General features: G+C 44.9%; 3 protein-coding genes across 7 annotated transcripts in view; 2 read left to right on the forward strand and 1 right to left on the reverse strand.

Annotated features, from left to right (window-relative positions):
• Positions 1 to 373: 373 nt before the first annotated feature.
• Positions 374 to 4663, forward strand: LOC139781041 (polynucleotide 5'-hydroxyl-kinase NOL9). 3 transcript variants are annotated; one of them, XM_071719845.1, is made up of 8 exons: positions 379 to 581; positions 812 to 852; positions 1106 to 1350; positions 1491 to 3160; positions 3236 to 3432; positions 3523 to 3573; positions 3647 to 3846; positions 3976 to 4663. In XM_071719845.1, exons 3-8 carry the CDS (start codon positions 1140 to 1142, stop codon positions 4212 to 4214), a joined length of 2568 nt encoding a protein of 855 aa, XP_071575946.1. In that variant the 5' UTR covers positions 379 to 581; positions 812 to 852; positions 1106 to 1139; the 3' UTR covers positions 4215 to 4663. The 3 variants fall into 3 exon arrangements, with proteins under 3 accessions (XP_071575945.1, XP_071575946.1, XP_071575947.1); XM_071719844.1 differs by lacking the exon at positions 812 to 852 and having other exon boundaries at positions 374 to 581; XM_071719846.1 differs by lacking the exons at positions 379 to 581; positions 812 to 852 and having other exon boundaries at positions 1310 to 1423.
• Positions 4664 to 4752: 89 nt separating this feature from the next.
• Dnmt3 (DNA methyltransferase 3) overlaps positions 4753 to 27465 on the reverse strand; it is a 120820-nt gene continuing 98107 nt past the window's right edge. For 2 of the 3 annotated variants that reach the window (XM_071719834.1, XM_071719833.1), the window contains 18 exons: positions 9710 to 11746; positions 9143 to 9356; positions 8849 to 8937; positions 8657 to 8770; positions 8482 to 8560; positions 8301 to 8408; positions 8074 to 8232; positions 7888 to 7979; positions 7657 to 7767; positions 7236 to 7455; positions 7022 to 7149; positions 6847 to 6894; positions 6707 to 6771; positions 6365 to 6633; positions 5921 to 6157; positions 5701 to 5842; positions 5406 to 5620; positions 4753 to 5340 (listed from right to left, as the gene is read on the reverse strand). In XM_071719834.1, coding sequence (XP_071575935.1) covers positions 5099 to 5340; positions 5406 to 5620; positions 5701 to 5842; positions 5921 to 6157; positions 6365 to 6633; positions 6707 to 6771; positions 6847 to 6894; positions 7022 to 7149; positions 7236 to 7455; positions 7657 to 7767; positions 7888 to 7979; positions 8074 to 8232; positions 8301 to 8408; positions 8482 to 8560; positions 8657 to 8770; positions 8849 to 8937; positions 9143 to 9356; positions 9710 to 11746 — 4569 coding nt within the window. In that variant the 3' untranslated portion in view covers positions 4753 to 5098. Of the gene's footprint in view, positions 5341 to 5405; positions 5621 to 5700; positions 5843 to 5920; positions 6158 to 6364; positions 6634 to 6706; positions 6772 to 6846; positions 6895 to 7021; positions 7150 to 7235; positions 7456 to 7656; positions 7768 to 7887; positions 7980 to 8073; positions 8233 to 8300; positions 8409 to 8481; positions 8561 to 8656; positions 8771 to 8848; positions 8938 to 9142; positions 9357 to 9709; positions 11747 to 21580; positions 22207 to 27465 lie in introns of those variants that run through there. The other variant, XM_071719835.1, reaches the window with a different exon arrangement.
• Tdg (Thymine DNA glycosylase) overlaps positions 24552 to 27465 on the forward strand; it is a 110816-nt gene continuing 107902 nt past the window's right edge. The window contains exon 1 of the mRNA XM_071719836.1: positions 24552 to 26819. Within this exon, the coding sequence (XP_071575937.1) occupies positions 26617 to 26819 (203 nt within the window). The 5' untranslated portion in view covers positions 24552 to 26616. The remainder of the gene's footprint in view (positions 26820 to 27465) is intronic.

Genomic DNA, 27465 nt, shown 5'->3' on the forward strand with positions numbered 1-27465 from the left:
ATATAAATAGTTAGTTTTTATATAATATATATAAAAGGTTAATTAATAACATCCCAAGTTTCTTCTTTGTAGCTGAATTCTTTGCATCTTTTTTTGTTTCTCCGTCCAACAATTTGAGGAATTTTGACTGTTTCGTAAATATTCTAGTGTTTCTGCTGCGTTCCCCCAAAATCATATATAATTAATACTCCAGACGATAAAGGCAAAAATAAGAAACTTTGGTATATCTTTATTTTTTGTTTCAAAGTTTGTAATTTTGAAAAATTAATATTATGTTTTATCGGCAGTGTCGGAAAATGAACGTAGCTACGTAGTACCAATTTCGAAGATGGATGTACTGGCGGTAGTGTACAGGGGTTTCGAGTATTCGAGTTTCGACCGAATACATACATGTGCGTGATGTGCGAGGTGGCGAAGTTTTACACGTTTTACGGATCATGAGGTTGGAACGCAAAAATCTGTAATCACAACATTAGACATATATATATATTTTATATCCCGATATATTTTCTTATACCAATGAAGATAAACATTCGCACAAAGGGAAAGACGGCTGAATCGAAAGTGCGAAAGATTAAAACGTGAGCGAAATAATTTGAGATCGAATAAGGATATTCACCGATCACATGGCTTTTGGATTTCGTCGAAACTCCGATTAACTTAATTCTCGTTTATCTAATTGAATTATTTAAGCAATTATTAACAATTAAGAATTATTTAAAGCAAAATGCCTATGCCAAATTTCTACTTTTTAAAATTTCTGATTATGCAATTTGTTAATCTAATCTTTTCTCTCCCGTGTGTTAAACAGAAATGAATATTTCTATTCATAAACAAAACAGGTGTTACTTGGTAAGTTAATTGCTGATTAAGGGAGCTTTCCAGCAAGCGACACAAGTCGACACAAACGTCATTCTATCTTTCTTTTTTGGCAATGAGTAACAAAGACAAAACGATACTTGTGTCGATTTGTGTCGCTTGCTGGAAAGCTCCCTAAGTTAATCGGAGTTTGGTTGAAGTCATAATAATAACTATTTGTGATATCGCATGAAATATCGCTGTTGGATATTGCTTCATTAATTTTTTGTTACGTTTTTGATTCTAGAAAACTAAAAGCGCAGAAAGCTCGTGAGAGGAAAATGCGTGCCGCTTGTAAGAACACGTTTGCTAGCAAAGATACCGCTGTCAATTTGGTAGATGATGACACCTGTGTCAATGATGTACAGAATATTTCTTTGTCAGGCAAGCCAGCCTGTTCTTTTAGAGAGAGAACAGCCACACAGGCCAGTTTTAAATGCAAAAAGGAACACTCCGACAATAAAAATGTTGACGAAACTTCTGATATTCAATGTAAGAAACGCAGGATTTACTCTTTTTCCATTTACATTATGCCATCACTAGTTAATTTTTATGTACACCCCAGGTAATTAGAATATCTTTCGTTAATACCTTTAAGTTTGCAATCAGGATTGCAGTTATTTGAATTTCAGATTTTACAAATGATTCCATAGAATGGAACGATCTCGAGCAGCAGGCGAATGGAGAAATGGATAACAATTGGAAGTTGGATAATTTTGTGGATGAGGCGCAAGGGGATACGGATGACGATTGGACCCGGATTGCTCCCAAAGAGAAAAGAAATTTAGGTTCACCCCTTGTGATCGACATGCTCTCAGACAGTGTCACCTCGATAAATTTGCCACAGATATTTGAACAGGAACAAAGGACAAGATTAGGGAAAACGATTTGTAATGAAGCCTTCGAGTTAAATGCGTTGTTCAATAAGGATGCGCGCATGACAGTTGCCGATCCCATAAATTCTAAGTACAACACCCATATGCAAATTAAACATCTAAAGCAGGCGTCATCTGTGCCATCGAGTATAGCTAAAAATGATGGAAGCAAAGGGGCTAGTGATAACAAATTAGAAGACATCAATGTTAATAATAATATAAGCAGTCCTATTAATAATATAAAGAGTCCTATGCGCAGAGAACTCGTCAAAGACAGAAGTTCTACATCAGATCGTAGTAGTGATACAGAAGCGCGTGGCAGTCCTAAGTATAAAGCCAACTCGCGTCGACATAGGCATAATCGAAAGGCACCGAAGGTTTACTGCATAAGAAACATAGTCATCGTTATAATGGAAAGTTGGAATAGACTCTGCTTCACCGGCAAGCTGTTAGTAAAAGTATTGTACGGCGCGGTGAAAATTTACGGTTCCATACTAAACAGTTCGATCGGTGCCACAGAAGTGTACTCTCCGCGTGGATACAGTAATATCGCCGTAGAGACCAGCGAGGAATTCCCGGAAGGTAGTGTCGACGACGTGTGGACGACGCTCGCTGCGGAGGGCATCACTCGAGATTCGGAGAGCGAGCTGCAGGTCAACGTCGATAATGTCCGACCGGGAATGGCCGTCCTCGTGCTGCAGAATTTCGAGAATAATCTGACGCTCTACCTGAAGACCCACTTCCCGTACTTCAGATTGTTCCCGAACGTAAAAAATCCTCATTATTTTTCGTGGACAGATCCCAAGCGAGCCGAGATAATACTGCAGTCGAATCTGCGTCTCGAGCAAAATGACGATTTTAACTATAGACGATTGATCACCGATCCCTGTATCACCACGGACGTTGCGGAGAGGATGCTGAGTCGCTGGCGCGCGAACGAATGGTCTTGCACGCTGATCGCCGGCGGTAAAAACGTTGGCAAGTCCACCAGCGTGCGATGTCTTATCAACAGCCTGTTGCGCACGTCGGGGAAGGTGGTTTTGGTGGACGTAGATCCCGGACAGGCGGAGTGTACGCCGTCCGGCTGCATCTCGTACAGCTTGATCGAAGAGCCGTTGATGGGGCCAAATTTCACGCATCTGAAGGCGCCGGTTTACCAGCTGTTCATCGACGACATAAGCGTCAGCCGATGCGTCACGCGCTACTTGGAGGGCATCAAGATGTTGATCGAGAGATTGAAGGAGTCCCCCGTTCTGTCTCGTTTACCTATCGTGGTGAACACGATGGGTTTTACGCAAAGTCTCGGTTGGGACATCGCGATCTTCACGATAAAACTGATCAGGCCGTCCATCATCCTGCAGATTATGTCGTCGAAAAAGAAGAACAACTACAACGACGTTCTCAGTGCGGAAGTTGTAAATAAACAGGTAACACGCGACTTCTTCGATAATAAATACATTTATTGTTGAACCATCAAATCCTGGAGAAGGAACGTTTAACAGGAATGCTCATGGACATTCTGCGACGAGAGATTCATCAATTGGAACAGGCCGTGCGAGCACGATTTGTGCATAATCTACTCCCAGGCGGAGACCGTCGCAGCGCGGACGAACGAGTGGAACATGGAGCCGTATCAACAACGCGAGCTTGTGATGATGTCTTACCTCAGCGGTATCGTGCGTGATAAAAACGATTCCCTGTAAGTTTAGTATTATAGCCTAGTATCTTACATTGTTTCACGAGCTTTATATAATCCTCGTAATTTTAATTTCCACACTTGTTATTTCAGCCAATACAACACAGGACCATCACTCAGTATTAATGAAGCAGTGCCATATACGTTAGTATCTTGTATCTTATTGACATGCGAATGTAAGTAACGATAGATACATGAATATCTTGTGTATTTACAGGGCGCCCTTTTCTTCCTTACGCATTATACCACAACGATTATTCGGGGTACCTGCGTCACGTGCTTTAAGTGTCATAAATGGTAATATTGTAGCGCTATGCGGTATCGATTTAACGGAGGAATCTGCGCAAGAGTCCGAAGGCATTTCCAGTCTTCGAGTACTGACGCAAAGATCTCCTTTATGTACATGCTACGGGTTCGGTAAGTATTAATACTTTTGCGTGAACTTCTTTTCTAACAGATACCTTCGAAATTTTTTTAAATAAATATACAGAGAGAATATACAATAGCCTTCTTTAAAGGAATATTATGAACCCATGTATTGCGTAGGAATAATTCGAGGTGTCGATATGGAACGACAGGAAGTATTCATAAACACTCCATTGCCGCTATCGATGATGCAGCACGTTAACTGCTTGGCGGGCTGTATTCCAGTTCCTCCGGCATTGTTGCAATTGCATCAAGGCGCTCCTTATGTTGGTGGAAACGCAGCGTTACCGACGAGTCGCGAACCTCGCAGAGGATACTTCCGAATGAGATATCAAAATAAACCGAGTAAATCACAATAAATCATGTGAATGTACATAACACACAGATCTTGGCATAATTTACAAACGCTTGTCAATTTCCTGTTAAATGGAACAAGAGCGTTTCACAAATGTATTTATACTTGCAGATATAATATTTTATGTTACATTAATAATTATATTATTTTGTTTCAAATTAAGCTTGAAGGAAAGCAACTATATATATATATATATATATATATATATATAGTTGCTTCTATATGTACATAATATTCATTTGAATTTATCTTTTCAAGATTGTTAGATAACTATCTTAGAGAGAGAGATAAATTCATATTTTAGACGCAGATTTTTCAAAACGCATTTTGATATGAAATAATGTAATACATAAATACAGAATGATTATAATTGTATGTCCATATCTCAGACGAAGTGAATATAGCGCTCAAAAGAAGAAAAGATGTCATAATTAATAAAGATCTATATTTTGATATCATTTTTTTCTTATTTTGAACACTAGAATATTGATATAATTAAGAATGGGAATATTAATAAATATATATAATTAATTGACATGTAATTAAGAATTATGTTGTATATATTTTTTGACAACTTATAACACAAAAAAATCAATGTTGGACGATGTACAATTTTAATTCAATTGTATGTATAAAGAGATGATCATGACATAAAACTCATTATTGACAAGGAACATCTCGTACAACATGTATGTACATTTAACGAGATTTTTACATGTAATATGCAGATGTACATGTAACATCTCGTACAATGTCTTTGTAAGAAATACAAATTTTAGATATATATATAAAATTGCGATCATACAAACGAGATCCAAAAATAGTACAAGATAAAAAAAATCGTTACTGTGCTTAATTATTTCATTGGGATCAAAATTTTTGATCTTCTTAAGAAACAGACTTCTTGCTCGTTTCATTTTCATTGCACTTAAAATATAAGCATAAAGGTCGCAATATGGCAGTAAGTGTTTGTACGCTCCAAGACTTGCCGAGGATTTTCTGTCGATTTGTGGCTGATAAATTCTTCACGTCCGTATAATGTCGTGGAAAGCCAAAGATTTCCTCGAGTTCAGTGATCCATATCGTGTCAGATTTGCCTTTCATTATAATTGGTTTCAATTCCGCTTTTCCTAGAATAAAAACAAGAGTTGAGTACAAATCGCCTTCGAAAAACATTTGTGGGTCGCAAAGATACCTTGCAGTAGGGAACCCGTTCTGCCCGTAACTGTATGAAGTTTCTTGCAAAGGGCCTTCCGATTCAAGTTTGGCGTAAGCTTGTCTTGAACATCCTGACAGTTTTCAAACAGCGGCAAATATGGATTAAAGGGAAGATTATGCCAATAAAGTCTCAGTCTGTGCTGAGGCGAAAAATCCGCTGAATCTATAACGTCAGGTTCCCGTCCCAGATATCTGCAATTAACACAAGTTATTTCGTGATCGTAATATTACCCTTTGCCATTGGATTAAAGTTAAAAAATATTTCAATTTACTTGTTAATTTCTAATCTGTACTCGGTTGGCATGGATGCGACATTTTCGAACAACCAAAACATGTGCCGACCTTTGTTGGCTTTTTCCATCAGTTTTTTTATTCGGATGTACTCGAAAAAGAGAACACCCGTCCCCTTCGGATCTACGATCACAAGGTAGATAAACATCATTATTGCTCACAAAAATTTTTGAGAGATACATATTGATTGTCGATAAGTACCGTGGAGACCTAATCGCGCCGGATTGACCAGACTTAAGTCGTTGCATGGCGACCCACCGATTAGCAAGTCAATCGGTGCGATTTCTTGAATTTTTTCCTTCGTTATGCCTCTTACATCTCCTAGATAAGTAATACGGTCGCCGAAGTGTGAGGAGCTAATCGTTAATGCATTTACATCAATTTCACTAGCGTAATAAACGTCCACGACGAGCCCCAATTTTTGAAGCACCAAAAAACCTATGTGTTTAATATAAAAAACAACATTTAAAACTATCTTTTGAATATAAAAATATAAAAATATGAATTAAATATAAAAATACCATTAAAAAAAATTGAATACAAAAAATAATATTTAAATGTATCTTTTGAGCGTAACTTGCGCCAACTTAACGCAAGCTTTCAAAAAAGAAATGATTATAAATCAAATGCAAATTTCTGTCTTACCAGTGCTCAAACCGTCAAAAAGCGACAGCACGCGCACGGCTTTATTTTGCTTCTTATAACTTTCAACATCTACATCAGACGTCAGATTAGGAGTTGTGCGGAACATTTTTGCAAATTTCTCTTTCCAATTTAACCGCGTACGAAATATCATATCCTCGGGCTGTTTGGTTTCGTCTCTGCAGAGAAAACATTCCCATGGATCTTCATTCAGCATTTCGTCGTATGATTTTGGACATATCAAAATTTTCAGACATGCTGTACAGTAGACACTGAAATGGATAACGCGTTAAATAAATATACTCCAACGCGACAGAGATCTATTTCAAGCGCGAGTGAACTAACCGTGGACATTCTTCTGAATCACAAATAAGAACAGTACCGGTACTAGCGCAAACTGTGCAATAAAACTGAAATCAAACGTGAAACAAAGCAACAATTAATATTTCAATCTTTAAATATCGCCGGAGCTGCCGAATACTTACGCACTTGCCATCGTTCCCATGCACGAACATACACGGTTTAAATTCGTTCTGAAAAAGGAAAAACAGATTATATAACGCTTCTCGTTGTGCTTAGAAAATAGGTTTGACCGCGTAATCATCTTTCTACGATTACTTTGTTAAAAATTTATGAAAGAACGTGTCTTTTATCACATACCGAGCATTCTTTACATAAGGCTCCTGTAAAGAATGGATGTTCCTCCTTTTTACCTTTAGGAATCGTCAAACATTTCAAACATAATTTTTCTATGTCGCATTCTCCTGACATTGCGCGGCGAAAATCATCTGCGATTGATGAAAAAATCATATATAAAAAAATTAAAGAGCTTCAATTTATGATTTATACGCACAATTTGTACAATCTAACTTACCGCTCGCTTTTATATCACGCTTCCGTTCAGCATCTACATCTGACTTGAACTTAAATTCGTTAATTTTTTTTATCATCATGTCGGAATACTTATCATATACCCTGTTAGAGTCTGAAACTTGCAATTGGTTATTTGGTATGTGAATATTATTTGAAAAATATTCAAAGACATTATCTAAAGTCCAGTTATCCGTGTTGCATCCTAAACGTGAGCAATAATCCTAAAAAGTCAGATTCGTGAAATCGTGAAGGTTTTTGGAAATTTTTGCAAGAAAATATTCATCATACGTGTAACACAACACGTCGTACATTCAAATAAATTATTTATAATATTAATGATTATATAAAAATATAATATTATTGTATAAAAATATTATGTTAATATATTATTGATTAGATAAATAATTCCTTAAATATTTTACCTTAGAAGCTTGAAGTACGCCTTCAAGATACGGCTGCCTACTCGTATTTTGAATGTACTCGCGCATTTTTTCTATTCCTTTGTGAAATTTCAAAAATTCGAGATGACGTACCTAGTAAATATAAAAATACATAATGATAATTTTGTTGTATAAAACAGAATATAAAACAGAAAAAGAAACGTATGCAAATGTTTTCTTTTTAATTCGAGTGTTGATATTAAACATAATCACCTCTGAAACTTGATAATCTCCATACCACATAATCCATTGACATCCAAAACTCGGTTCTTTCAAGCAACAGTCGCGATAATCAATAATCATCGCTGAAAAAAATGTAAAAAATTCTTCATACTTATGAGGAAGGATTAAGCAAAGGTTAGTTAAAAAAAAAAGGCAAAAGAACAAATGCGCTTATACCGGGCCACCAACAGTGTCCAAGGATTTTCGCCCAAGCTATTACACCAGGCTGTTGGTTTTGCAGACCTAAACGCTCATCATCGATCTGTTCCCAACTTATAGCTGTATCTTTATTTTTTTCCACATTCTGCTTTTTCGTCGGTGGTACTTCCGGTGAACCTGTACAGAGGGTATTAATTTGACATTTCAAGCAGTACGCGAATATTACAGACATAAAAAAGACATACTTCTCTGACTCAATATAAATTTTTTAGTAGCTTTTTCGTTTCTTTCCCTCAATTCATCCAATTTTGCTTGTATGTCTTCCGGATATGGATAAAATGATAGGTCATCCACTGCCATACCAAATAATTTTTGCATTTATTTGCAACGGTTACGAAAGATAATTCGTAGGTTTTTATGACTTACATGTCTCCATATCTATGTTCCGTCGTATCCAAAAATAATAAGGCTTTGTCAGATTGCCGTTGTAACGTTGGTGAAGCATCTAAAATAATCGTAACGGCACATCGCATTTTTGGAAGTAATTCCTTATGTAATTCTTATTGTCTTTTATTTTATTCTCGTAGAGATATCAAACAACCTTTATAGTCGTGTCAATGGCGTGCACACGAACATTTTTACGTGACGGTTTGTCTAGTGACAATCGCTCCTCCAAACACTTCGAGAACGGTTGTATCTGTGTTTCTTCTCTGAGCTGAAATCACGTCAATTACGTCTCATTGTTTTTTTGATGAAAAAGCTTTCTATCGCTCGGAACACCCTACTAATTTACCAACGATATTTGCGATTCTCCGATCCAGAAGACCCACAACTTGCCGGGCGCAGGAGCCATTCCTACATGTTTGGCGTCAACGATCAGTGCTGTAATATCACGTTTTCAATTTAAAAAAAAACACTTTCTTTAAGAGGAAATTAAGTACTCAAAATCAGATGAGTTATTTAATATCTAAGAGGTAATTGCGAGTACAACGAAAACGATATATCTAACCAGAAACATCAATCACAACGTTAATTCCCAACTTCACGCAGTAAAATCCGTAATATATATCTTTAATAATATATTTACCTGGCCACCATCCTCCAAAGGATCCCCACACTAGCTTCCCGACATGATTTACTTTACTTTGGTTTTTGGTCTTTACCAGAGCCCTGGTCACTCTGCGCGGACCACTTTCCTTTTTATCACTATCATCCAAATTGTTACCCTTGTCACGCGGGAATTGTCGCATTACATTTATTTTGCTATTAAGTTTTGGGTGTTTGGTACCTCTACCTTGGACCTATTAACATTACATTACATATATCGTGTATTATTACGTTTACATATATTAATTATGGATTTTATGCTTTTGTATAATTTTTTTTTAACACACATTGATTGCATTTACTTTTTCTAAATTAGATAGACGGTGACTCACAGAATTAATCGAGTCTTTCGAAAATTTCCAAAAATTACTTCGACAAAAAAATTATTTCAAAACTAGATTGTTATACATAAAAGTCCTTTTTTTATATGCTCACTCTCTCTATCCTTCTTATATTGAAAAAACTTTATACAATTTTTAAAACAAATTTGACATGTCAATCTCACAAGCAACTCTGTTAATGAATATGTAAGTAAAAATTCGCTCACCTTGACATTATCGTCTTCATCCTTAATGCTGTAGTCCATCGATGCCGATCTCCTAATTGTTCTATTTTTATTTCTATACGTGATTATATCGTCAGATTGATTTGGAAATTCTATATCCTCGTCCGAATCGTGAAGAGAACTGTTTTTGACCACTGTGAAAGTATCTGACATTTCGCGATACTTGTAACATGCGCTGTTCAACATCTCGTGCTCGTCATCACATTTTTCGTCTTTTGTCGAATCGTCGCTAACGATCTTCCGAGCCAATAGCAGCGCGCCATCAACTTCGTTACCGCATTCTTCAATTGAGGATTCTAAGGTCGATCGGCGCCAGGACGAGTGGATCTCGTCGTCGTTGTCGCTGCTGTCCTCCACTGCCGATTTCCAGCTCTCCTCCATGTTTATTTTCAAGGACGGGGTCGATCGCGGAGTATCGAAATCGATGCAATCGTGGAAAACACTCCGGTAAGCCGTCTCCGTGCTCTCGTCGAATTTGCAATCGATCGAATATCTGTATCTCTTTCTTCTACGACGTCTGCCAACGGTACTAACAAACATCGATGACTCCTCGGCATTTGTCGAATCGAATGAACGTTCCAAGACCTGGGATGATAAATCCCGATCGTTAGACTCGTCATTGTCCACCCAATCGTATTCCTGACTGAGATCCTTGTAACTCGAATCCTTGTAACTCCAATCCAGGAGTATGTCCTCCTCGATTTCGGAAATCGTTTTTCCAATATTTTCAACATTCTTCTCAATTTTCATGTTTATTTCTTCTTTAATATCCCGCATAAGTGCATCGGCTGTGTCTTTCTGCGATTTCCTTTCGCACGAGGCGGCATTTGTAAAATTGTGAGAACGCCGCCGTGCTTTACGTTTCTGTACTGTAATTTCCTCCGCGACATCATCCATGCCAGCTGCAACAGCATCTCTCGAATCCGATTTGCTTTTCGGAGAATTTTCCTCCAAATCTTGAGAAATTCGCCGACGGTCGTAGTGATTATATGCCGTGGAGTTATTATGAGTCTTTTCCCTCTGTTCAACCGACCTGTTTCTTCGTCTTTTCGGCATCTCGATGCAATCCTCGCTGTTTTTTAACTCGAGTTTCTTCTTTCTCGATGACGCTTTTCGGGTTCTATGCGGAGAGTTTTTATTTTCGAGGGTCTTGCGCGACGCCCGTCGTTCCGCAAATTTCGCAAACTTGGCGGTTTGCGCGTCATCCCTGGCAGTATCATCTTCCGAGGTGTTGAGATCATTGTTCTCGCTGTTGTTATCGATCCGCAGGACGTTCGTGAAGTAATCAGGATATTCCGGCGACTCCGTCCGATTTTGCGGCTCTTCTTCCTTCGTGTGACTCGTCGAGTAGAATTCGGAGCCGGAATAATCAACCGGAGCAATCTCCTCCGAACTCGTTTCCGATGTCGTCTGACTAATTACTTCTTCCTCTTCGTCGTCGTTCTCGCTCGATCTGTAACTTTCGGACAAACGCCCGTCCTCTTCGGCGACGAAAACGCGAGATCGCGTTGACGAAAGGTTCTTCCTCACCGATAATCTCGCCGATCGATCATGCGATACGCCGAGATTTTCTCGCTTGGATCCTCGCAGCGACGACGAGATGTCTCTCATAGTCGAGAGACTCGTCGTCCTTGCGCTGCCGATTCTTGGACACGCGTCCTTTGGTTTCCTTTGCCGTTTCACCGACCATCTCGTTTTCCTCCTTCGCCTTCGGACGGGCTTTGTACAAGCGATCTGCTTAATTTGCGCCGGATCGATGAACGGCCACGAATTACCGAAGATACTCGCGGACTTGGACGCATCATCCTTGCAATCGTTCGCTTCGAGATCAGGAGATTTCGCCGCGTCCTCGTTGGTGGACAGAGAGTTCAACTCCGAGTAACTCGCGATGACGACCTCCTTGAGGGAAGATTCGCCGAGCAAGCCCAGGTCTAAGGCGCAGGATAAGGCCCAAACGCTCGCTATCCTGAATAATTTCGATGATGATCTCCTGAGTTGGCTCGGTTTTTGGCTCAATTCCTGAAATTTGTGATTAAAAATTGTATAAGAATCTACGACGCGCAACCCCGATACTTATTTTTGTATCCACAACAAATTATGGATTTAATAAGATATTCAAAACATTAAAATATTAATTAAGATATTAATATTAAGAATCTCTTATAATTTTATCTCTTGCTCTTAGAAGAATAGATTATCTATTAATAAATCATAATTTTCCGAAGAAATGTTAGAAATTATATTAAAATTCTCAAAATATTTTTAACAAATTAATATAATATAATATAATAATATTTCATTACATTATATTATTAATATAATTTTTTATCACTTCCAAGAAATATACGTATATATTATTCCGATATTCGTAATTTTACATGACAATTATGGATCATCTTTAATTACTTATCTCGAAGATAAATCTTATCTCTTAAAATTAAAAGTCGTGTCGCTCATGGTACAATTAAGAATGATCGAATGATCGCCGCGGGAGAATATGCGGCACGTGAAATTGCATCGGCGACGCAACACCGGAAGTGAGAGACGCACGGACGGGAGAGTCTCTCCATAATCCGGGATGTGTTTGCTTATTTCGTAATTACGAGAGAGTAAAGTGTGTAAAGAAAATGTATTGGATCGCGTCGCATCCGTGAGCAGATTTCCCACGGGTAAACGTAACTCGCAACATTGACAGAGCCCTGGTGTCCCGAGGTAGGGAGAAGGGGCACCACGAAAGTTTCGCAGCTCTCGCTGCGGTGTCCCATGTGTGCATACGTGTGTCTGTGTGTATTTGACTATGTGTATGTGTGTGTGTGCGCGTGCGTATCCGTGTATGTGCAAAAATCTCGTCTTTCAAAGAGAAACAAATTGAGGTCGCGGGCGCTTGATTAAAATTAAACCTAAATTAATCCCTCCTTCAACCTTCTTCTCGGTGGCGCGTCGCCGTTCGCGGTAAACAAGCTGTTTTCATATTACCGCGCCGTGTCGAAGAGGGTAGGTCTCTCTCGAAATATTTCTCGAAACGAGAAGCAGTACTCTCTCGCGGCGAGACGAGCACGCTCTTGATCGCGGCGTAATATTCGCGCACGGCGCAAACATTGCATTTATATCCCCCTTTGCCCTCGGTAGCTGCACGCACTTTCGTACTTGGCATACGTATCCGGAGCGCGAGCATCTTTCTCTCTTTCTCTTTCTCTCGTAATACTTCCCGGAAGTCTACAAAGACCTGAATTAAGTATGAAGTCATAAGAAATGTAGATGCGCTACAAAATGAATGTCCGCTGCGAAGTCGGCGCGCGCGACTCTCCTTATTCGCCGACAATGCATTTTAGCGCATTAATCGCGACGGTGCAGCGACGCGAATAATAACGCGAAAACGCGCGGACATTAATAATTCCGCAGGCTACGTTTCAACACGCGATTTAATATTTTATCCTTAGGTAGAGAAGATTAATTAAGCACTTAACTTATATGTATATATGTATTATATGTTAGGATACGCATTACGCAATTATCTTGTTTCAAATTTTGCAATATTCGAAATATCTGTATTTACGTAGATTTATATTTCGAGTCTCGAAAGAATAAAGAATTTTACCGGTAAATATTTTTACAGCTACATCTGACTCGGATTTCTTTTAGTTTTTACTAAAGAAGAATCGACTCTATATTTTTCACAGAATCTGTAAATATTTGATACGTTAAATGTAAGATTGCGTATATACGACACACGTGTAATTCCACGTCTATATATAATCGAAGTCAAGATAAAAAATATTGCTGGAGACAAGAGAAGAAATCAAGCAATTTGCATACGGCATAAATATTTCAATATCAGCGGGGGCGGTATAGCGCTCCCCCATGAAAACCGCCTCTTTTACTCCACCCTACCTATTCTACCGTAATTGCGGCGTGTCCGCGCCGCAATGTCTTATTTCAAATAAGCAATCGATAAAATAAATTATAAGCGAGCTTGGGAAATATGTTGCTGGCGTGCAGGCGCTGCTGAATCACACGATAATTGCTACATTATTGTTACCGCATAATTTGGAGCCGGATAGAGCCCAGCGTCGCGGCGCGACCGCGAGCAACGCTATTTTCGGCGGCGCGCGGCGCGGAAACAAAGATAATTTGGACAACGCGCGAGTGTTGCGTACTGCGACCCGCATTCGAATCGCCCTTTAAATAGCGATTTGTCCCCGGCTCGGGGTGTCGCGCAAAAGAAAGAGAAACGCGAGAGGACACGTGCCGCACGTGACGCCTCTAAAACGTGCGTCTAGAGGCCGGTTTTCGCGCCGCGACGCACAATCGACCTGTTGAATGGAAAGCTTATCATTAGCAGTTTTACGCGAGCGTAAACCTTGACGGCAGTTCATCGTTCCGATTGCACGATTATTTAACAACAGTTGTATTAATCTCGTAATGTTGCATTTCGCAGTGCGTTCCGCGTCAAACGTGGTTTATAGTCTTCGACCGGATTTGATGGGTCTTAAGACGCAGGTTCCACACATCCGTGCATTTTTATTCGTACATTTCGTGGCCCGACATTTATAATCATCGTATTCGTGAATTGCTGGACTAAAATAATTGCTTTTAATAATTGCTCATGATGATATTGCTTCGCTAAATCGATTAAGAATTCGTTTCTTCGCTCCTCTCAATCGTAATGTTTTAACTACTATTTAGCGTATTTAGAGAACAGAACGCGCCGTGTAAATTCAAGATATTATTTCCTTTTGCTAAACCTTTCATTGTCTGGTGATTAAGCATTTACAGATGTAAGCGTCAGTTGCCGGCGCACGCCACTCCCGTTACGTTCGCCGACACGCGGACGTTTCTGACTGCTCTTCCATTAATTGTCGAATTACGTTCCTGATTGCGGTACTAGAAGCGAAGAAAATTCAAGGAGCGCCAAATTGCGCAACCTTAATCGGCCTCTGGACTCGCGAACGCGGAAACAACCGCGGGGGAGCGATAAATGAATCGAGGTCGGCGGCGACGACGGCGCGGTCGAGATCCGAATCGCCCTTTAAATAGCCACGCGGAGGGTTGGCGAGGGCGTGAAAAAAAAAAGAAGGAAAAGACAAGAAGAGGGAGGGAAAAGAGAGAAAAAGAGAGCGCGGGAGGGCGATGCACATACACGCGCGCGTACACACGGTTCACGTGGCGCCTCCAAAGGCATTTCTCGAGGTCGCTCCGCTCCGCCGGGGTCGACCTGATGAATGGAAACGTCGGTATTATTGTGTTTACACGCGGGATACACGGGTGCCTCTCTCGCCACACTTGGCGTGGAAACATTCCATTCATAAAGCGTTCCGCGCGTTCCTCTCACCGCCGTGCACACCCCGCCGTATGCGGCCCACACGTATGCACATGCACACACGCAGACACGCAGGCACGGGGGTAGGGTACACGACCCTCTGCCTACCGCGCGCGCGGGGGTTGACACCAGTGACGTATTCAGAATTTCGTTGCCGCGCCGCGCCGAAGGGTGGCCCCGGTCCCGGCCCCGGCCCCGGCCCGCCCCGAGATAAAGCCGCGCGGAGATTTCCTCGGCGCGTGATAATATACCCGGCACCCTCCCTTTACTTTCGGGGCCAAAAATAATTCCTCGCTCCATTACGCGGGGAAAACGGTGAGATTCTCGACGCGCCGCCGCTCGCGTATTCGCGCGCCTATAACGACAAGGAGACTTGATTATTATTGAAAATCTGCGAAATTTTGTTTCGTCGCGACTCCCGTTCCTCCTCTGATCCGTGTCTACCTTTTGACTACTTGATCCACTTATATATATTAATTTCTCACGCCGGGTATCTCGTACGCCCAGGCCGAAAATAAACGAAAAGCTATGTAGGTGCAAAGAGTATTTATCATCACGTTTTCTCTCCTTCAGTATACCTAATACATTTAAGCATATAACATCTGTATAAATGTTATACTTATCATCCCTTCTGTCTTTGTGATATATGACGGATGTAAAACATAAACATTATTATTCTTGATATTATTCCATTTTCACTTCTCACTCCATGCTTATAATCTCTTCTTACAGTCGTAATGCATTTTTAACTATATGTAGAATTATTTTTTAAATTATTTCCCAACGAGGGCGCAAGAGAATAAGCGAGATGGAAGGGCGTGAAATTTTCGCGGGGGGAGGGGGGGGGTGAGAAAGGCCGGCGCGCAACCACTCTTCCACGTTACTCGTACACATCGTAACACATCGCGGTAATTTATAACGACAGGTGTTCCCGGCCTGGTCCCCCTCCCGTCCCCTCGTCTACCTCTACCGAGAAAAGGCGTCAACCGTAACGCCGCCAGCCCTCGGCTGGCGATGGCAGCAAAGGAATGCTCTTTTTCGTCGCGTGCCTCTCAAAGTCTTTAAACTGAATGATCACGCGTGCGATCCTGTCGCCCTTTCGCTTCTTTTCATACTCGTGTCCGGCGCCGAAAGCACCGTGCGTCAAAATTGTGGAATGCAAGTCGCATTCCGCTCGATCCTCGATCGCGTGCGTCTGAACTAGTGCTGCTCTGCATTCTGTGAATTTTCATAGATTTGAACGTACGCGATTTGAGTACGCGCGTAATGCTCGAAATATATTCGCCGAATATACCGTAAAATTCCAACATTCATTAAATATAATCTAAATTAGATATGTTTGGCATATTTTAAATTTAATATAAATTTTGTGATCGATATATGCTAAAAATAACAAGGATTCTTTCAATGCTTTAGGACATCAATGGAACGTAACTCGAGTATTTGAATTCGAGACCCAAGTGTTTGAAACATTCATTGACCAGAATGATCTAATCGAAAATACGGGGAGAAAGACTAGTATTTATATTTAATATATTTCTCAAATATTAATTCGGATATTTGAAGAAGCCGACGTTTCGATTATTCGTCCAATCTAAATGTAATCTGGATTTGTCGGGGGCTCATCGGATGAAGAATCACGACTCGGCGGTCTGAGAGAAATAGTTTATAAAATCCCGTAAGTCCTTCATTCGAAAGCCAATTAAAGCGTGTGCGACGAGAGCACGCCGTAACGTGACGTACGTAAGCTCAAGATGACTCGCGGCGCAAAGCTGAATCTCTCGCTGCGCCGCGATTTTCTCCCGTGTTTACGTCGTGCCAGCTGATATGAATGGAACTAGTAAGCGGCCGGAATACGGCGCACGTATTTGTGCATTCGGTCATGACGACTTTCCGTATAAATTGAAACTTCTCGAGGGTGTCTCGTCGCCGACCGTGGGGGAGGGAGAACGTCGAGAGGGGGGAAAACGAGAGACGGAGATCGCGAGCGGGGCGGAGAGGACGAAGAGAAGAACGAGAGGCTGGGAGAGATAGAGAGCGAAAGGGTGAGGCAGATCAGAGGAGGGTGGAAAGCCGCGAAGCTGGGTCAGTTCCGTTTAGTAGGAGCCAAGCTCCAATTCCGCTTGGATCTGTCACCGTCGCCCTTCGCGTCTCTCTCCGTAATTACTCGAACAGATGCCCCGAGAAAAAAGAGGAAAAAAAAATGAAATGCCGGAAAATCGGGAACCCTGAGCGTCGCGATCATACGAAGAGAAAGGGCAGTCGGATATGCATTTCGAATGAATTCGATACGGCGGATCCTCTATGGTTTCTTTCTAAGGAAGAGAGACGGATGCCTCGGGAACACCTAAAATCGAGCATCGCATGAGTATCACGAAATGACGTTGTATCATCATAAGTTTAATTATTTCGTGACACTTCTTCATTACGAGAGCTCTGATGAAAGTATATACTCGCGGCAGAACGCATTTGTTTCAATTAATAATGCATTTCGGCGGCAGGCTACATACGAATATTTTTCCAGCCACCAGAATGTCAAATATATCATCCGGATACTCTTGGCACAATTAAGAGAACGTAATACCAAAATTATTCCGCGCATGCTAAAAATCCCGCGCGTTAATTTTATCCGGCTATAAAAATAGGTGAGGAAAAATTGCGGATCTCCAGCACCGGCCGGACCGACTGGGATATTTCTATTATCTTAAACTCCTCGAACTGTTTGGACTGCTTGCTGCATGCCCGCAAAAATTATACTCGAACGCTAGCTCAGGCTTCGAATGATCGCGTGATCTACGACCCTTTCCCAGATGTGATCTAGACGAAAGAATAAATCGTAGACAACTCCGCGCGCGCTTTTTCTCCTTGCAATCGAGAAAAATTCTACGAGAAAAATGCGGTTGGAGGAGAGGAGGGGCCAAGAACATGGCGTGGGTGACTGGCAGGCGGTGCACACGAGAAGCAATCTGCACTACCACAATCACGGAGGGGGACCCCAACCGCGTCGTCCCGGTTCTCGTTTCCACCGAGCGAAAACGCACGTACGCGGTTCGCGCTCTTGGTCAGTGGTGTGCTTGGAAAAGACGGCTTGTATACCCGCCTTCTTTCTCACCGCGAATTGATGGCTGGTTTTTCGTGTCGGGAAAGCGGGATGCTAACACTTTCAAGGATGACAGTTTCAAATATTCTAATTAAGTCATTTTATAGAGAATTATTATTGTGATCGAGTTCCCTCGTTTCTCAACAAATTAGATAATAAATATATCTCTCGTCCCAGTATCTTGCAAAATCGCAATGCCAACGAATCAAGTTATATTAAAATTTCGAATGTGCCTAAATTATTTTAACAATGTTATTTTAACGAAGCATATCATTTTAGAAATGTATTTCTACTTCCGACCTAGTAAACTTTTTATTTCGGAGATTTTTCATTTTCTCCTATTTTGTCTGTAACTTTTTATTTATCACGCATACGGGAATACGTCAGAAGCGATAAAGATGATAATACACTAGACATGTCTTTTTGAAGTCAACATCACAAACCTCCTGTGTCCCATTTCAACCCCCGTGAATATACAGTGCCCGATATATACAGTGTCCCTGACCAACCAAACTACAGAGAAGATTCGTGTCAAAAAAGTAAACGCATTAATTTTCCAGCAGAAAAAGAAATAGTAATTAATCGTGTACCAATGTACCGTAATCTGAATAAATGCAGTATTATCTTCGCAGCGGTATTATCTTGTGCTCGGAACAAACGATACGCGAATGTCCGATGGTGTTCCTACCGTGATTAATTCTAATTAAGTTTCAACCCACAAAATTTCGCCAAACGCACTTCTTTTTACTCACTCGTGCAGTCCATCGTTAAAAGGAGCCGCGATTGGTCAGGGACATACCGTATGTACAGAGTGTCCATATATATGTGAATATATACGTATACACATGTATATATACATATGTACATACATGCCATGCACCGTATGCACACAACACACACATACGCGTGCAGTGCGCGCGTCCTATGTACACGTGCGATTTATCCCAGGAGATTCGTACATAGTTTTGCACATATACATAAGCGAGAGGCGTTTGTTGAACCGTGCAAATCTTCTGCTCGGTGCACCAACACGGGCAAGGCGTGTTCGCGCGCGCGCGTAGCATCCCTCTTTCTATCTCTGTCTTCTCTTCCTATGCATCTCTCCGCTGCATATGGCTCTTCGTCTCCTGCCCATTAGCGAACGCTCCTACGTAACCCGTCGCGAGCTATTCGCGCTAGCTCGGCCGAACCGCCGTGTTTTCCTGTCTTTCTCGCGCACGAACATACGTACAGACAAACATACGTCTCTTTGTCTTCCCCCTTTTCCCTTCTTTATCATTCTCTCTTCCTTTCTCTCTCTCTCTCTTTCTCTCTCCTTCTCTCTCCGGCCTAACGACAAAACTTACGCGCATCTTAGGTACGCATGAAGTCGTGTATGTATCCGCGAGTATCTCCGACTCTCTCTATCTCTCCCGCGATGGTTTTTTTCTTTCTCTTTCTCCCCGCCTCGTCTATTACGCGCACACGAACGCATTTTTCTCCCTCTCTCTCTCGCGCGTTCGCCATCCCTGTTCAACGAAACCAAGCTCATAGCATGATCCGCGTTTCACGTCTCTCTCCTTCTTTCTCCTCTCTCTCTTTCTCTCTTTCAGCTTTACGTTTCGCTCTTTCTCTGTTCAACTCGCTTGGATACTATCGGATACGCTCGTAGAGTCTCACGCACACAATCCTGCGCCTCCCCTCTTTTCCCCTGGCCTCTCTTTCCGACCCCTTGTCCTTATCTCCGTCCTTGGCCGTCGTGCGTGCACGCATGCCGCCTATCTCCGTCGATCGCCAGTGTATACACGCGAGCTCTCCCTCTCTTCGTCGCGAGCAGTGACGAACACGGATACCGCGTGTGCGCGCGCGAGATGCGGCGAGAAGCAGGGAGGGTGGTGGGCGAGGGGGAGGCACGGAAGAGAGACGGAAAGAGGTAGAGAGAAAGAGAGAGAAAGAGCAGAAGCGAGAACGAAGACGAGAGAGAGAGAAAGAGGGGAATGATGAGGGTGGAAGAGGAGAGGGCTCCGCTCGCCTGGCGCACCATGGGCTTTTCTTGTATTCTATTGATTTTTCCAAAAGTTCGTGGTGGGAGTCTGGCAGTCTGTAGTGCGCGAGCTTGACGGCTCAGTGTGCATCCGCTGGTGAGTGTGTAGGGTGTGTACGTGTGTGTATGCGTGTGTATGTGGGCTTCGACGATATCGCCGTCACTGTCCCACCGACTGGATCCCTCTTTCTCGCGTGCCAGTCTTATCCCCCCCCCCTCCGGCTGATCTTTCCTCTCTCTCGTTCGCGAGGCGACGTTCCTCGTCCAACCGCGTCGTCCTTTTCTAGCACACGCATGCTCCACACACCAGGTCTCCTTCTCTCTCGAACCCTTTCTCTTCCTCCCACGCGTGAACATCACCCTCTTCTCCTCCCTGACCATTACATCCCTCTTGCTCGTTGATCCCCCTTCGTCTCTCTCGCCCCCTCTCGGTGCCTCCTCTCGTGGCAACCTGGCTATGCGCACACGCACACGCACACACGGACACGTGTCGCTCCAGGCAGGAGCGTGTCAAGAGATTTTGGCTTTGACACCCTTGAGAGAGAGAGAGAGAGAGAGAGAGAGAGAGAGAGAGAGAGAGAGAGAGAGAGAGAGAGAGAGAGAGAGAGAGAGAGGAGAGAGCGAATGCCCGATACCTAGAATTTCACCGCGACTTTGTCTTGAAGACTGATTCGGAAATTTAATCAGAGGGAGATCCAGCGCGAATTATCGTGTGGAACACTGTTAAGGCCGGCACGTGAATTCTCGTTTGTTACAAAACGGAGTCACGTAACGAGAATGACGTAAAGGTTAATTGAATACATTTCGAAATACTTGGTATTTAAGACACGCCGAAAAGTTTTTATTTAACAATAAGACAATTCGTGAAAATCAGACAATAAGAGATTTGTGATATTAAATATTAAATGTCTAAAAAAGAATAAGATACAAAGAGAAATATAGTAGATAATGTTTTGGCGAAAGAAGCCGGGTCAATAAACTTCGCCGAAACACGACATTTGTTCTGTTTGACCGCGCTTTTTGCGCATCCCGGTTTTTAAGCGAAATGTGCGATATATGCACGCGCGTGCAGAGAAAGAAAGAGAGAGGAAAGCGAAAACAGACAATGAGAGATTTCGCGACCGCGAGAAACGTCCTAAGCGGCGACAATGTCCCGTTCGCGAAGAGCGCAAGCTTCTCTTCGTACGGCAAAAACGTAACGTCAATGTGTCGTTACGTTGGTCCAACGAGAGATGTTGAAGAGGACGAAGACGCGCGTCGCAGTTGAGCGTTTCTCGCGCGGGCACGCCGATTCTCGTCGATCCTCGCTACGTCCCTGATTTTCCACCCACTCATCCAGCGCGGCAGGGTCACCGTATGCACCCACACCCTGCCATGCACTCACACGTGCATACACAGGTATATACATACGTGCGTTTTCTCCGTTCCTCTCTGTCTCGCGCTTGCTCCGTCGCAACACATCCTCGCGCTCGTGGTCGCGCGCATCGCACACACCGCGCACACGGACGCAAACGCGGACGCCGAGCTACGTGTGCACGCAGATATTGTACGTGCTGACGCATACGCACAACGTGACGGCGAGCGGCGCACTATGGCGATGGCGACGGCGACGGTGGTCGTGCAACCAGGCGGAGCGGACCGGTGTGTGCCGCCGTGCCGCCGTGCCGCCGTGCCGCTGGCGGCCAGGGCGAAGGCAGCGGACAGCGACGACCGACGATGACTGCCGGCGATCGATAATTCCAATCGATTAATAATAAGAATCCGGGACGGCGGGGAGGACGGGTAAAAGGAGCGCGCGAGATCGATCTCGCGCGAGAGCTGGACCCCGTCCGATATTTTCGTGGTCTTCCCTCCGTTTTTTTTTTCGTTCGCTGACCGCGCGCGTACACACGAGGTTTATTTTGGTTACAAGCACATCGCGGCACACCGTCGTCGTGTCCCGCGGAGAACAGAATCGGAAATCAACTCTGGAAAATAATAATTCAGCTCGTTTCTCCCCGCGAGATCGATCGCGCCGTTCGCGATCAACGACGACGGCGGCGGCGGCGGTGGCGGTGGCGACGATGACGACGACGACGACGATGATGAGGATCGGCGAGCCGCATCGCGACGCGGCCGATTAATACCGCAATCGTTAATTGTTTATCGGCGTCGTCGGGATTACATCGCGAGAAATAATGAAAACGTACGGAAGATATAGGTGTGCGTTATGAGAGACGTATATACATGTATCTGGGAAAACCGATTGATAATACTAGGTCTGCCCGCGCTTTCAGCCGCACTTCAGTCCTTCATCCTTCACCATTCTAAACCTGTGTGTATATATATATATATATACCTCAACTTATTTTATATTCAATTCGAAACTCTCGCGCAATCAGAGAATTCAAAATCATTTTCAACGAGCTCCCATTTTCGAGACTCGTTCGGTAATTTACTTTGGCAAATGATTGCATAATCATTATCTGCCACCTGCAAAAAATCTCTGTATTCATAAAGAACAATCTACTTAGGATTAAACGAGGTTCAAGAAAATGCAGTTAGAATAATTAAAGAGATGTTATTTTACTCTCGAACAAACTTGAATTGCGCATTGCTGAAAATTATTTTCGTGTAGACTGGCCCTAAAAATCGCCGACTTCCTGGTATTTTTGGTAGATAGCACCTGGAAATGCAGCATCGTTGATATAATTTTGAACACGAGGCCTTGTAATACGTTGACCCCACGGAGTATTTTCAGTAATCGAAATTAAGAATGCATCATCCGAATCCAAACTCGCCGTCGAACTGTTTGCAATATTTACGACCTTCTTTACAGCGAGTGTTGCTCCGCGATGTACATACTTCTCGCAAAACTTTCTGCCACGATAATCGCCCGTAATTTTACACATGTACATCGACCCAAACTGAATTGAATTGAATCGAGTGTTCTATCTAAGAATTGCTCCGTTACATAGACGACAGTAATATATTTCGAAGAGCCGTATTTACGACCACGAAACTGTCAGCATTGTCAGTGGATTACAGAAGCCAATATAAGACGTATCAATGTGACGACGAAGACGAAGGTGAGGACGAGAATAAGGGCTAAGATAAAGACGAAGACTTAAGGCGAAGACGAAGACCAAGAAGACGACGAAGACGAAGATGAAGTTGGGGAGGCTCAAGGAGGCTCGCTAGTGATAGAATCTAAAAAAAGATCACCTACGTAAATATGTGAGCGCGAACCCGTCCCCCCCGGTCGCATCTTCAAGAATCTGCCGTTGCGACATCCTCACGCAAATACAATCTCGCCGCTCGCGCGACTCATTTGCATAATGTCCTCGGTCCATAGGTGGAAAGGACGTACGATCCGTTGTAAATTCGGCTCCGGGTTCGTCGTTAACTGCTACGCACGGAGAGTGACCGTTATATATCGTCCCTCTCTCTCTCTCTCTCTCTCTCTCTCTCTCTCTCTCTCTCTCTCTCTCTCTCTCTCTCTCTCTCTCTCTCTCTCTCTCTCTCTCTCTCTCTCTCTCTCTCTCTCTCTCTCTCTCTCTCTCTCCTCGCTCTCGCTCTCGCGGTGGTGCCTTATCGTCGATTCGGCCGACGTAGCCGCACGGGTAACGATCGTGCGGGCCGCACTTACGATCGATCTATCTCAATCGATCGTCGGGGCGCGTGCCACGATTTACCATCGATCGCTGGCGATCGATTAGCCCTGTCGAACCGTTCGTCGGCTATCCTTGGCCGCGAGCGGGACGAGGACAGTCGTAAAAAAAAGACGAAAATGGAGGATGAGAAGAATGAGAGACGTACGAAGAAAGAAGAAGAAAGATGGGGAGAAAGAGGGCGAAAGGGGAGGGCGGGGTGGGTGTGGGAGGTGGGCGAGGATGACGGACGAAGAGAGAGACGAGGGGAAAGGAGCGAAGGCGCGGAATGAGAGAGAAACGAAACGATTGTGGCAGAAAAGGAGGGTAGGCGAGCGCGACAAGGAGAGAGAGGAAGCGCACGTGCGTGGGAGCGAGAGGAAGAGGAAGAAACGGAGAAGTACGTTTGGGAGGAGCGAGAGGGAAGGAAAAGGGAAAGAGGAGGGTGAGGGTTCGATGGTAGAGAGAGGCGGTCGGATATGCGCATGGCGAAAGAGAGAGAAAGAAACGGAGACGGGAGAGGCAGGAAGGGCAAGACGGAGAGAGACGGAGGCCGGCGAGAGTGCGGAGTAGCGAAGGACGGAGTACGCCGGACCAGCCACAGCCGCCGCGCCACGCCGCACCGCACCGCGCTGCGCCGTGCCGCGCCGCGCCGCCGCCGCCACGCCGCCACCGCCTCCACCGCCTCCACCGCCGTGAGGCTTCGAACCCGAACACGACCGAACGTCGTCGAGCAACAACGGAAACGTACGAGCGGTGCGGTTCGAGCGGCCGAGCGAGCGATACGGCCGAGCAGTGCGGTGCCGACTCTTGCTGCCGCGGTTGCAGATTCCGCGGTGTGTGTGTGCGCGCGTGTTTACACGACGAGAGGGAGAGAAAGAGAAAGAGAAAGAGAGAGGGAGAGGGAGAGTTTGCGCCGCGGAGGCGAGGGCAGGAGAGCTCGAAAGAGAGCGAGAGAGAGAGAGAGCAAGAGAGAGAAAAAGAGAAAGAGAGAGGAGAGGAACTCGCGAGAGCGGAGGAGAAACGCAAAAAGCGACGGAGAAGTCGGCGAGTCGTCCGCGAAAACACAGTGCGTACGCGCGTGTTCCGTGGCGAACGAGTCCCTCTCGTAGGAGGATTCACGCGGCGCCGTGAGAGTACGTACGTACCGTACGCACGTCTCAACTCGGCTCGTGACGCATTCGCGCGAGGTATCGCGAGTTCGCGGAGCGAGCAACGATCGCGACAGGGTCGACGTGCAATCTAACGTCGCACGTCGCGCGGCAGCGTCATACATCGTGCCTCGCGCGACGTGACCGGCACGCACACGCCGCGCCGCGAGAGCGATAACGCGCCAACCACCCTTCGCGCTGCCTGCCTTTAACGGGGCGTGGGTGCCACACCACACCGCGCTGCACCGCACCGCACCGCATCGACGGTGGTGCGGCGAGACGGCGGGCGGTGCGCGTAATTCAAAAGGTGCGCGCGACGGCCGCGGCGAGAACATGACAGACGACACAGAGTGCGCGAATTCGAGGCGGCATCGCGTCGCGGGCGAAGGGACGATAATATAAACGTTGGTGAGGCGGAAGGGAAGGCGGGAGAGAAGAGAGGAGAGAGGAGAGGAGAGAAAGAAGGGGGAACCAGGGGGAACGCACGCGAGAGGCCGAGGGGAGAGAAACTCCTCCGAGAAAGAAAGTATCCCAAACCGAGTACCATCCGCGCGCGGCCAGTGATCCCGTGTGCGGCTCGCGTGTTGCGCGCGCGAGAGCGCGTCCGCGCCTCCGGTGAGTGTGTGCGAGTGGACCCAGGCCGTGCGCGCCCCAGCGGGCCCCAGGAGAGAAGAGGAAAGAGAGGAGAGCCAGAGACTTTCGTGGCTTCCGGCCTGTCGGCGCGGAGGCGTTCCGGCTGGCGATCGCGACCTCGCGGAGAGGATGCTGCTAACGTCGCCGACGGTCGTTACGACGAGGCCAACGATGACGACCTCGCGAGGTCTCGACTGAGTTCTCGACTCCTCGGGCTTCATCGAGAGGAAGAGAGAAGGAGAGAGAGAGAGAGCGAGAGAGAGAGGAGATCGACGTCGGTTCCGTCGCCGCGACGGTAGCATCGACGAGCGTCGTCGTGCTGCTGGCCGCGGTGTGTGCCGCGATCGTTAATCAGGTGTTACTCCGGAATCAGGTGTTCGCGGAGCGAAGAACGCGCACGACGGGTGCCGACGGCGCATTCTGCGAATCGTCATCGGTGGAAATTCGGCGAGGAAGAGAGAGAGAGAGAGAGAGAGACCCGTGACTCGACGATAATCGCGTGTCCGATAAATATATTCTTCAATCGCTGTCGCTAAAGACTGGATATCGCATCCTGTGACTATCCACGATCCTAGCAATTGAGAGAGACAGCGAGGGATATTATTTGCACATTCGCGGTCGCAATAATCGAAAGACTCGCGCGAGAAGAGGTCGGCGGCGAGGGCGTTCGCACAACCGCGACCATTCCGCGATCACGCGATCCGGAAGACCTTTCTCGGAACCACTCGCGGTCCTAATAATCACCTTCGAGGGATCTCGAAGCCAGTATCGATCCCGGAGCCGCGGCGTGGAACGTACGGGCTTTCGTCGTTACGGAGGAAAACCACATTCACGTTGCGGAGGGATTATCTAGACCCGTGTTCCTAGCCTAGAACGAGCTGCCTTCGTTTTCGGCGACGAGCGAGGAAGCGTCCACGCGACGCCGAGATACAGGATCCGGGATACAGGAGAAGCTTAACGCGAGCGACGTCGCGACGCCGGCCGACGGCAGATCGCTTCCGGTGAATCCGACAACGCGAACGACACAGCCAGGATGCAGGTGGCAACGTTGTTCAGGGAGAGCGCTACCCTGCTGGGTGCATCCAGCCTGGACCCCCCGCAGACTCACCATCATCAGGGTATGCACCAACCGCAGCCGCAGCAGCAACAGCAGCAGCACCAGCAGATGCAGCAGCAGCAGCAGCACGCCACCGACATGCACCTAGTCGGCCACCACATGCAGCACCACTACAAGATGTAAGTATCCGCCTCTCTGCCGTTCTTTTCGAGCACTGATGCCGGGAACCCGCGCTCGACGCTCGAAAGTGTTCGACCTTCGAGCCCGAGAGGGCCCGCTTTGGCCAACGCGCGGCTACACGCGCGAGAGATGGCTGTTTCCAACCGCGGGTATACCTGCGTCCAAGTTGTTAACTTCACGAACGAGACTTCTCGTAAAAGAGCGAAGCTACAGGGATCTCTTCTCGCGTCGCTACATAAAATACAGCTCGGCGCGCCAAGTTACTCAAGCCTTTTTGTTCCCTACATCTTAGAAAGTAGGGGCTTTTGGAGTAGGCTCTTAGGAAATCACGAACGTTGGATGTTTATGCAAATTACAAGCATTACAAATGTGCGAATGCAGGTGCATTGTGATTAATTAATTATCACGTTAATATTGTACAACGTCGCTTAACATGAAAGAATTTAACTCGTGTTTTCGGAGACGTACAATAAAATTTAGATACTGGGCTTTACGAGTCGTTCACCTTGAGCGCAGATCGCGGAATTGAAGAACCTGAAATTGCCGAATGTATCTTCAGTATTTTGCTCTTTCGTCAGATAGGCGAATAATGAAGGCGATTTTGCGACCAGTTGCTTCAATTGTTGCAGGAACCAAGCGGTTTTT

The sequence above is a fragment of the Temnothorax nylanderi genome, unplaced genomic scaffold, assembly GCF_030848795.1.
Source record: "Temnothorax nylanderi isolate EJ_2023f unplaced genomic scaffold, tnyl_v1.0 TNYL_tig0312_pilon, whole genome shotgun sequence".
NCBI lineage: Eukaryota > Metazoa > Arthropoda > Insecta > Hymenoptera > Formicidae > Temnothorax > Temnothorax nylanderi.